The sequence below is a fragment of the Mytilus edulis genome, chromosome 3 (genome assembly GCF_963676685.1).
Source record: "Mytilus edulis chromosome 3, xbMytEdul2.2, whole genome shotgun sequence".
Lineage (NCBI taxonomy): Eukaryota > Metazoa > Mollusca > Bivalvia > Mytilida > Mytilidae > Mytilus > Mytilus edulis.
Genome location: NC_092346.1, coordinates 93272081 through 93284260, shown reverse-complemented (window position 1 = coordinate 93284260; position 12180 = coordinate 93272081). Strand labels below are relative to the sequence as shown.

Sequence of the window (12180 nt, the reverse complement as noted above, 5' to 3'; positions counted from 1 at the left end):
CTTACCAACAACCTGGCATATATGGCATGATTTGCAGTATTCTGCAACATCGTTTCTAAGTCTGGGCCAGTAGAAATGTTGCAATATTTTTAGGCAAGTCTTCCTTATACCTAAGTGTCCAGCCAAGGGGGTGTCATGGGCAAGACCAATAATTTCTTGCCTATAAACTTTAGGCACCACCACTTGGTACACCACTCTCCATTCCTCCTCTGGGGTAGCATCAGGAGGCCTCCACTTCCTCATTAAAATGCCGTCCTGATGGTAAAAGCATTCGGCCACTTTGTCTGCTTCCTCCTGTGGTTGAGCCCTCTGGCTGAGCTGAAGAACCTCAGGGTCTTTATGTTGTTCTTCGAGTAAATTATTTCGGTCTAATGAATGGCTGTTTACATCTGGCCATGGCATAATAACATTTTTGTTAACACTAGGTGGTTTTATAATAGCCTTTTCTGAGTTACCAGGATCTTCAATATCAGCTATAAAAGTGTCAGAAAGGTCCATGTAATCAAACTGGTCTTCTTGCAAATTCTCATTTTGTTGTTTTCTAGCCATCGCCCTAGTAACAACACAAGCTGGATACAATTCAGCATCATCTTCAGGTGATTTAACATCCACCACCGGTTCACTGGTAACAATTGGTTCAGCAACCACTTTGTTCCTAGCTAGATCATTTCCTAGCAATAAGGTAACACCCTCAACAGGGAGATTAGGACGAACACCTACAACAACTGGTCCAGTTATCAAATCTGACTTCAGATAAATACGATGGAGAGGAACATCTATACAACCTAACTCTACACCTTGTAACAAAACGGAGGCACCAACAGAAGTCTTCTCGGACAAAGGCAACACACCTTCTAACAATAAAGACTGAGAAGCTCCAGTGTCCCGTAAAATCTTAATAGGCTGAAGAGTGGTATCATCAACAATAGAAACAAACCCATCAGACATAAAGGGTTTGTATTCCTCCATGTAATCACAAAAACTGGACTTAAAAGCCTGACGCGCAGGGCATTCCAATGTACTGGTAATATAAGGTGTCGTACAAGCACTGGTCTTCGGCTTATTATCTCGTTCATTCTTCTTCTGGAGTCTAAAACAATCAGCCATCAGGTGACCAATCTTCTTACAATAAGCACAAGTCAGTGACTTCTTCTCAAAAGTATCAAATTTTGGACTAGACATATTATAACTGGACTGACTCTTATTCTGTGGAACAGGCTTACTATCAGTACGCTCAGTGCTTTGATTTTTGTAATTTCCACTGGAAGTATTAACATTTTGACTCTTGAAACTTCTTTTATGTGAAAGAGTATAATTATCTGAAATTACAGCCGCATCATGTATTGACTCAACAGTTTTGTCGTCTAAATGTGTTTTTAATTCTGAATGAACACATTGTTTAAACTCTTCTAATAACATCAATTGTCTTAGTTGATCAAAATTGTTTTTTGTTTTCTTTGAAGTAAGCCATTTATCAAATAGATCTTCTTTTTCCCGAGCAAATTCCACATAGGTTTGCGAATCAAACTTTTTATAAGATCTAAATTTCTGTCTATATGCTTCTGGTACTAGCTCATAGGCTTTCAAAATTTCCTGTTTCACGGTGTCATAATCGGAACTTTTTTCTGATGGAAGTGCAGAGTATATTTCAGCGGCCTTTCCTTCAAAAACACTTTGTAGCATTGTAGTCCAATATGGCTTTGGCCATTTCAAATTATTAGCAATTTTCTCAAACTGTGGAAAATATTTATCGACTGTTTTTTCACAAAATTTTGGAACCAAACGTATATTTTTTGCTGCATCAAAATAATCTGATTTCGACTGGACTTTAGTGTTGCTTTCTTCTTTGACCATTTCAATTTTCAGTTTTTCCATCTCTAGCCTTTCTCTCATTTCAAGTTCTTTTAATTTTAATTCATCTTCTTTTATTTTCTCCCTCTCCTTCATTTCCAGTTCTTTTAATTTAAATTCATCTTCTTTTTCTTTTCTCTCTATTTCCAACCTTTCCTTCATTTCCAGTTCTGCTTGTTTTAATTTAAATTCATGTTCTAATTCAAGCTGTTTTAATTTAAAGGCATCTACATTTTCGACCTTAAGTTCAAGAGCCTCTTCACCTAAAATTTCTGCGTCAACTAATTTGTCTATAACCAAATTTTTTATAATTTGTTTTCTCATAGATACTTTAAAATTTAACTGCAGATGTTTAGCAAGCAACACTAATTCGTCTTTCTTTAAATTATCAAAACTCTCCAGGTCTGGCGTTTTCAAAAATTTACCGGCATCAAATGCCATTTTGTAGAATTTTGTTGGCTAGTTATAATAAAAATATTGAAAAAATTTTGAATAATATATTTTCAGTCTCCCGGACGAGCCCCCAATTTCTGTTACGGCCAGAAATCGCCTTTAAATTGTAGCCAACAAAAGACACAAATCAATAATAAAATTTAACAATATTTAATATACAAAAGTTTACAAAAGGTATTACACAAATATTACTGTTAACTTAACTGTCAAAATATGAGTCCAATCAGTTATCTTTATCTGTATCCGGAAATCTTTCGGAATCCAATTTGAATATTACGTTCACTACTAATGTCACAATCCAGTATGATGTTGTTTGTAGAATAAAAGTGTCAATCCAAATGCTGTGAATACTAATGACTATCAATGTCTATGTCCAAGTTTTAATTATGAGAGTTTAACTTTAGTGTCTGTATATATAGTGTTGTCATGGAAAATTCTAGAACACTCTATAATGGAACATTGTGGAAAATCCTGGAAAGTTACAACGGAAGTTTCTGGAATAACGTAGAAGTTTAAATTACGCATCTTTTATAAGGATCATTCTAGAAAGTTCCAATCATTCTGTGATTGTTCCAGTGATTCCTAAACTGCACAGTTATAAGATTATTTGGTAAACAACTATCAGGCCATACAACACAAATTAGGCCAACATAAATAAACATAATAATTACAATATCATAACAACATCTATATCATGCATATTAATGTTTAGTAGTTCTAGCACTTTGATATATTGTTCTCGGAGAGATTTCAAGAGAGACATTCTTTCAGCTTCTAAAGGTGTACATGAAATCAGAAAATGTGAAATGGTTTCATCCTCTTTACCGCAAACTCTGCAGACGGCAGAAACATCATTTTGATTAAATTTTGCTCTATTTGTCTGTAAGATGTAATTGCCAGTTGCAAATCTGGTCCTAATGGGTAATTTGATTATGTCTCTACAATTTGATGTATTTGTTGTAAGAATTGGATGTATTCTTTTTGCCATATATTCACCAGATATGTATTTTAAGCTGGAGTATTTCTCTGATTCTTTATTAATTTTGTCATTCCAATAGGTATGTATTTTTTTGGTGATTAAACTTTTCCATTGCAATTTTCCTAAAGGGTTATTTAAAAAATCCTGACAGTCCAAAATGTCATATTTCAAACATATTTTCTTGATTTGGATGAACCAGCTATTACTTTGGTTTGTCTTTAAATGTAGTTGTCTTTCTGCTAGTCTCCATTCAATGGTAGATCTATCTGCTCTTGTAATATTTCCGTATAGAGATGTAGTTAGCCTCCATAGGTAGAGATCCACTTAAAATGTATACCGCAGGATCAGCTGTATTTTTGGCTAATGACAGCTATCATTCTAACCAATTTTCTAACCAAGTTATTACCGTATCACCATATTACCAGACAAACACAAACGAAAGACTAATACTTTTTAACTCAGGATAAAGGTTAATATTAATTAGCATGATTAGCTCGGTGGGTTTTTTCTAATCATGTTTTAATTTTTACCTAAATTGCCTAATTCTTACAAAGACTGGCACTTAAATAGCATGATTAGCTCGGTGGGTTTTTTCTGATCATGTTTTAATTTTTACCTAAATTGCCTGATTCTTACAAAGACTGGCACTTAATTAAATATATATTGATGGAGGTGAAAGAAAAGTGAATATTTAGCGAATTTAACTTTACTCGATTATGGTATTATTGTACTGGTGGAGATTTATTGAATACACCGACTGTGGAGGTGTGCCTAGAGTGGCAGAAGTTATAAAATACATTTACAGATACAGATTCTGCTTCTGCTTCTCTGCTTCTGCCAGATAATGGCCACAATCAACGAACTGATTATACTGCCATGGTTTGGTGCGCATATTAGACCACCCCCCTCCCCCCAAAAATTTTGAAATTTAATTCAGCTTTGTCATAGAGGCTTTGAAGGCCTCGACTGACGGAGCTGATACGACCCCAGGGGGAAGAGCGTTCCAATCCCGGATGGTTCTTGGGAAGAATGAATGTTTTCTATAGTCACAGGATGCTGCTGGTACTTGGAAGGATTTGTCATGCATGTTTCGTGACAGTCTTTTCGGTGGTATTAGACGACCTTCCTTTGATATGGCCACTTTGTTGTTTTCTATTTTGAATAGCATTGTGAGTCTCGCTTCTTTCCTTCTTTGATCAAGTGATGTCCATTTGAGATGTTGTAGCATCAGATTAACGCTGGAGTGGTTATGATGTTTGTTGGATACGTAGCGAGCTCCTCTTCTTTGTACCATTTCAAGTCTGTCTGTCTCTGTCTTAAGATATGGATCCCATACCGGACTGGCATATTCTACAATTGGACGTACTAATGTTTTATATGCATTCTCCTTCACTGTAGTTGATCCTATATTTAAGTTTCTTTTTAGGAAACCAATTGTTCGATTTGCCTTGTTACATATGTTATTAACATGCTCATTCCATCTGAGATCGGATGTAAATGTGCAGCCTAGGTATTTTGCACTACTGACTGACTCAAGAATTTGACCATGTAGGCTGTATGATGTTGCAATTGTTTTGTTTTTCCTGCTGATGGTAAGTACATTGCATTTGTCAGGGTGGAATGACATTTTCCATTTTGATTCCCATATTCCGAGTTTATCCAGATCTAGCTGTAAATCGTGTGCATCTTTGTCTGATGATATCGTGAGGTATGCTATTGTGTCATCTGCGAATAGTCGGACTGTAGATTTAATTCCATCTGGCATGTCGTTAATGTAGAACAGGAATAGTGAAGGCCCAAGTACTGATCCTTGGGGTACTCCTGACTCTACATCAATATGAGATGAACTTTCTCCATCCACAACTACTGCTTGGGTTCGATTAGACAGGAAGCTAGCAATCCACTTATTCACATTTCCTCGGATACCATAGTGTTCCAGCTTATGCATCAGGAGACTGTGACCAACCTTATCAAAAGCTTTTGAAAAGTCCATAATGAGTACATCTGTTTGCTTACCTGCGCTCATGTTGTTGGTGATATCATCCACAAATTCAATCAGCTGGGTTTCGCATGATCTTTTGCTACGAAATCCGTGTTGTAATGGATATAGAATGTTGTGGAGATCTGCATGTTTCATAATATGACTAGTTATTATGTGTTCCATGAGTTTACAGCAGATGCATGTCAGAGATATTGGTCGATAATTCTCTGCCTTGTATCTCTCTCCTTTCTTGAAGACTGGACTTACGTTGGCGTTCTTCCAGTCAGATGGTACTTCCCCAGTATTAAGTGATGTTGTAAAGATGATAGTTAGAATTGGGGCTATCTCAGTTGCAAGTTCTTTTAGTATTCTTGGTTTTAGATTGTCTGGTCCTGAAGCTTTATTTGGATTTATTTTTGTAAGTAGTTTCAGTACTCCATTTTCTGTAATAATTAGATCCTCAGCAGAAGGGTATTGACCTGGCATGTTACAGCGAGATTTGAATTTTTCTGGACTATATGTTTCCTTGGAGGAGAATGCAGACTGAAACTGCTTATTCAGAATTGTAGCTTGGTCCACAGGATGCGAGTGTAGTACTCCGTCACTACGTAGTGGTGCCACGCCGCTGCTATCAGTCTTCATATGTTTAATATAAGTCCAGAAGCGTTTCATATTGCTGTGTTGTTGGGTTTCTTCTTGAGGTGTTACTATGTTTTCTATATACTTCCAATATGCACGACGTAGTTCTTTCTGTACTTTTTGCCTGGCTTCTTTGAATTTGGATGTTATCTTAGGATCCACTGACTTTTTCTTTCTTTTGTATAGTCTGTCACGGCGGCGTATTAGTTTACGTACATTTGGTGTTAGCCAAGGAAGGCTATCTTTCTGTTTTGCTATCTTGTGCGGGATATGGTTTATTACACTTTGGTTGACCTGGGTTTTGAATAATAACCAGAGTTCTTCCGCTGAACTTCCATTTGAGGCTAGATTTCTGATCTTTTCGTGGGTTTGGATCATTTCCTCTTTGATGGTTTCCCAGTTTGCCTTCCTGTATAAGGGGATGTTCCGTGGTTTTTGTTTTCTAGTTAAAGGCTTGGTGTCTATTTCGCTGAAGACAATGTCGTGGTCTGAAACCCCAGGTATAACTTTGGTGCGTGTGAAGCGTGTTGGATTGTTCGTAATCACTAGGTCTAGCGTGTTAGGGCCTCTTGTTGGTTCCTCCACTAGTTGAACAAGTCCATTGTCGTCAAGAATGTCGCCAAACTTGTAGTGGTTTTTCTGACATGTTGATTCTGGTTTCAGGGTTCTTGTTATCCAGTTCCAGCCAGGGAGGTTAAAGTCGCCACCAACAATTATAAAGGCATTCTTTGTAGCGTTTACTTTTTCAAGACTTCGCCCAAGTTCTTCAATGCTTTCCTCATTTGATGTTTTAGGGTTGTAGTAGGATGCAAGATACAAGTCTTTACTACCAGCTAGACTGATTTTAGCCCAAACAATCTCGCAGTTTGTGTGTAGCTCAGGTACAGGTGTGCTTAGATGGTCATGATTTATTGCTATTAGCACCCCGCCTCCTTTCATGTTGCGGTCATTTCTGTAGATGTTATAATTTGGTGGAAAAATCTGGTTATCTTTTACAGATGAATCTATCCAGGTTTCTGTTCCTAGGACAATATCTGGTTTGGTGCTTTCAACTAAGTTCTTAATTAGTCCTTGCTTTGATTTGATGGACTGAAAATTTACTGTAAGCATCTTAATAGGTACACTTTTTGGACTTTTATCCTGCTTCTTTCTGTCTGGTGTTGATGCGTGAATAGGTTTGATACAGTCAGATGGAAGTGGACTCTGGAGAGATGTATCTGATAAAATGCTAAATGAATTTGAAGTGGATAATACTATGTCAAAGCAAACTGAGCTGTAATTAGGACAGTCACAGATAAGGCAGTCCCAAGCTATTGCACTGTCCTCTACTAAGATGTTGTATGTTCGAGAGCTGACTGATTGACAGGTGGTATGGTACCACTGGTTACAAGTATCACACATGATACCTTTGTCTTCCCATGTAACAGGTTCGTCACATGTTCCACATAGAAATAATGTTGTGTCTGGACCTGGATTTAGGTTTATATCGTTTGCCATGATTAGTAGCATGGATAAATATGCAAGATGATATGTTTGTTTTCCATGTGTTTCATATGAAAATCCATTTTTATTTTTTGCGAGAAAAAACGTGAAATCAACACTTTACAGAAAATATAAAATGTCCGATGAAATGGAAGTAGATCGCGAAACTGCTAAGAAACCAGAGAAAATGTTCACTCTTAAGAAATGGAATTTAGTTGCTATGTGGAGCTGGGATGTTGAGTGTGATACTTGTGCAATTTGTCGTGTCCAAGTCATGGGTAGGATACATATATCTGACAGAAAAGTCGCAATATTTTGATATGACACAACAACAACAAAAATTATTGAATCTAATTCTTTTAAATATAAGTGTGAGTTCGTGGTCTAGTGGTTAAGACCGATGGCTACAGTGCTGAAGGTCCCGAGTTCGATTCTCACTCGGGGTGCTAAAAATCTCAGTACATTAGAAGGGTAATTTTCACCCTCTCACACACATCTCTGGTACCCAGACCGGAGTTTAAACTAGAATGGGTACGTTGGGGGCCTCGGTTGGTCAAAGTGTCCCTACTTTGACCTGGAGATCAATCTTCTGATATCTCTCTGGTTTGTCTGTTTCCACCGAGTGGCCCGGTGGTTCTCTCCGAGTACTTCGGCTTCCTCCACCACAATAACAGACTTCCCGGTGTCCTAGCACTCCCTTTGTGTTGAATTGGGTGGGGATTGGTTGTCCTTGTAAAAATAATTGTCGTATAAATATACGTTAGTGACACATCTCCATTAATCCCGTTAGGGAGTGTACATGGATGCCACTGTACCCTCGCAGCTTTCGAGGGGTTCTTCGGATATCGGAGGCATTTACCAGTACATACATACATAGTACATTACACTTTGAACACAGCCGGATATTTTCGACCAGATAGAATCTTCAACAAACCATATTCACATATTGTTAGGGGGGAAAGGGGATTACTGGACTAATCACTATGGTATCAAGAATAAACAGGTTGGGAACGGTATCAGGTTCGTTTGCGCCCAATACACTTTCGCACCCTACACGTTCGCATCCAAGGTCCGTTCGCACTCTACACGTTCTCGCCGAATTTTAATTCAAATTCCAGGTGAATAATTGGAAAATCATGATTGTTGTTATAAATTGCTTTGTTGTAAGTAAAACATTCAAGATTTTAAATGAAAAACACAAAAGATAATTGTTTTTAACAGCTTGGTGCCTTTGATCTGAAACAATAAAATATCCCCGAGGAACCAGTAATGACGCACCTAACGTTGTGTTTGTCTCTGCATTTAATCTACCATTTAAAAGAAAAAGAAACACGGAATAGAATGAAAGATTGATCACTTGTTAATGTATTTCAATCATTAAACAGTTGATTTTTGAAACAGTAAAAGCAATAAAAATCATGTTTGCTAACATTACAAACGGACTGTCAACTTATGATGGGTACCAGTAATGACGCACTATAAACAAACCAGTAAAAACCACTTGCAGTGTACCTGATGTTCGAAAAATTGCTTCAATCCGGATAATTTAAAGTTAACACTATTCAACAAATTTAATTTTAATAACAAATTTTGACATTTACAGTCACTTTTATGATCATGTTGATAGCAACACAATTTTTTTCATTAATTTAATTGTAACCTATATTTTATTTCAAATTTTATATAAAATTGTTCAAAATTTATCAAAGTGACATATATATTCCATATACTTGAAAATAAGAAGTAATTGCATTCATAAAACAACATTGACATTAAAACATTTATCAATGTATACTTCGTACAATGAATGAAAAAAATCGATAAACAATAGAAAATTATATAAGCGACGATCATTTGTTCTACAGTGATTCCCGCTTAAATGTAAAACCATGTCACATGACAGTCATATGATTTGAAAAACACAAACTGGGGCAGCATGTGCATACATACTTTTGCCGGCCAAAGTGGATTTAGGACTGATAATCATTCTGGGAAGGGTAGACTGTTTTTGACCTTAATAAAATGGCAGAAATTGCATTATCTTTACTAATTCAAGCAATAATAACATTTCTGGACAGAGTTTGAGGCATCTATGTTGTAGTCATATGACCTTCACCATCATGTTATGAATAGTAATTATCGATGACGTCACTTCTTTTGTTTAGAAATATAAAACCCAAAACTAAATTGGTGCGTCATTTCTGGTCCGCGTCAAAACAGGTACCAAGACGATATAGCAATACACTATTATAACCAAACATGATAAAATTTATTCAACACACAAACAAAACGTAGTCAGAATTTAACTTTATTTTGAAACAAGTCAATGGAACAAAGTTATAGCAATACACTAACCAAAACATGATGAAGAGTTATTCAACACAAAATAAAACGTTGACAGAATCCCACTTTATTTAGAAAGGATTTTTTTTTTAACAATACATGTACACTATCCAAAACATGATTAAGATTTATTCAACACAAAAAAAAAATGCTGTCTCACTTTATTTTGAGACAATGACAACAAATATAAGAATACACTTGCCAAAACTTGATTACAAAGCTATAGTTATTGAACACAAAACCAGTTAAAATTGGGCGCGAACATGTAGGGTGCGAACAGACTTTGGGTGCGAACATGTAGGGTGCAAACATGAGTAGGTGTGAACGTGAATGGGCGCGAACGGACCCGGATTTGTTGGGAACAAACCCTCTATATGGTGATTATACCTGTATAGAGGGATAATCCTTCTATAGAGGGTACAATTATCTCTCTATAGAGGGGTATTTTTGTTTAGACTGGATTTAAATCAAAATAGGACAGAATGGCATTCTCTACATGTTATATCTGTTCTAATCATTAAAGTTGGAGTTATCTTCTTTTTCCATAATTATAACTAATTGGACAACCATTAAAGCTATCTTTACCCTTCAATGCTTACAAGTACTCTGATTAAAATATTGAGATGATTGACAATTATGAAAATGGAATCCAAAATGATACAGTTTTGGGTTCTACACATATTAGACATGGTTGGGCCTACAGTGATGTAATATGGACCGCATGGCTCCCTGTTGAAGGCCGTACCTTGCCTACAACGGTTTACTTTTAAGAATTGTTACTTGGATGGAGAGTTGTCTCATTGGCACTCATACCACATCTTCCTATATCTGACTATGTATTAAATTTTATTTTGTATTTCCAGATGCATGTTTGAGATGTCAGTCTGAAAACAAACAGGATGATTGTGTTGGTAAGTCCTGCAATACTATCAAGTTTAAAACCAGTTATACCATCTGTTATTGCATATTTAAGTTCTTATTTATTCTGTTGCTTGTGGTATAATATTTTGCATAAATGGCTAATCCGTGATTAAAACAAAATAAATTAAAGCTCTGATGAATTATTTCTTTTCTTCAAGGACAACTTATGACATAAATTGTTTTGGATCAATGAGCTCTAGGTGAAGTCAAATAGTTGCTGGTCTCCTAATTGAACACACTTTATATTGATGTAGAAAACTGAGCTAGTGATATGCTATAAAAATTAACAATCGCATAACTTTTAAATTGTCATTATTGAAATTTGCTAAGTTTCTACGTGGGCATGGGTTGTCTATTTTTAAAAACAAGGTGGCTTTTTTAGGATTGTTTGACGATTTATAAACATTATTGTACATCTATTTAGCTTTCTTCTTCAAGGTACATTTATGTTGCAGTAAATTTTATGATCCTAATGATAAGCATAGTTTTCTTGGCTTTACTTTATTGGTTAATAAAATATTTGATTCTGATTTTGAAAGAAGGTCTTCCAAGTTACTGTCAAAAAACCAACAAAATTTTTTAAATCTTTCTGCAACTAATCTTGGAATAAACATGTACATATATTAAAAACATACCTTATAAATCAAAATCACAAGTTGTGAACTATATATTATAACTTTTAAAATACAAATTAATTACTATCTTCTATCTGATTTTGTTATTCTTTTCTCTATTTTGCAGTTGTATGGGGAGAATGTAACCATTCCTTCCATCTATGCTGTATGACATTGTGGGTACAACAGAACAAAAGATGTCCACTATGTCAACAAGACTGGGAAGTCCAAAGAATAGGAAAATAAGATGTAGATATCACCGTAACAGTATTGTCATTAATGTACAAGAAGCTCCACCTTTATAAATCTTGATCTGCTGGATGAAGAAGTTACAGATATAACTCATTCTTTGAATAATAAACTTTTACAGATTTTTGAGAAGAGAATAACACATGTTCTGAGTTGACATAGATAATGCCACTATTATTATCCATCATCCAACATATTTCCAGGCACCCAAGACAATGAAACTTATTTTTCTAAAGAGACTTTCTAATGACATTCATAGCATTTGAACTGAATTGTATTTAAGTATCCCATTAATCTTGTATGATGAATATATTTATTATTGTTTGTATGAAGTAAGAAAATTAAAATGTAATATTTTTATCTGCTTTGTATTATTTAAGGTGGTATCTAACACTACAGGGAGATAACTCTGTAAAATCAGACAAACGTTTTAATTACATTGTGTTGTTAAGGGAATACTAAGCTTCTCAGTGATCAAAATAAGTGTTTGTCAAACTGCTATATAACCAGTGTAATTTTTCTGATCAAACGGTTGGTTCAAATTTTTTGAAATTTTTTGATATTTTTGTAAAAGGGTCAAAGTAAATACTTTGTCAAAATTTTAAGAAAATTAAATGAGCCAAATTAATTTTAGTTAAAGTGTTGGGTACCACCTTAAGGAATGACTA

At 35.5% G+C, this 12180-nt stretch overlaps 1 protein-coding gene across 1 annotated transcript; it reads left to right on the top strand.

Annotated features, from left to right (window-relative positions):
* The first annotated feature begins 7483 nt into the window (after positions 1-7483).
* On the top strand, positions 7484-11872 carry LOC139517785 (RING-box protein 2-like). The gene is made up of 3 exons (XM_071309210.1): positions 7484-7663; positions 10592-10639; positions 11391-11872. The coding sequence occupies exons 1-3, from the start codon at positions 7522-7524 to the stop codon at positions 11507-11509; spliced, it is 309 nt and encodes a 102-aa protein (XP_071165311.1). The 5' UTR covers positions 7484-7521; the 3' UTR covers positions 11510-11872.
* Positions 11873-12180: the final 308 nt, after the last annotated feature.

Coding starts and splice junctions, on each gene's coding strand:
- LOC139517785 (XM_071309210.1), top strand. CDS start 7,522: ATGTCCGATGAAATGGAAGTAGATCGCGAAACTGCTAAGAAACCAGAG. Junction 7,664..10,591: donor TTGTCGTGTCCAAGTCATGG/GTAGGATACATA, acceptor TTGTATTTCCAG/ATGCATGTTTGAGATGTCAG. Junction 10,640..11,390: donor CAAACAGGATGATTGTGTTG/GTAAGTCCTGCA, acceptor TCTATTTTGCAG/TTGTATGGGGAGAATGTAAC.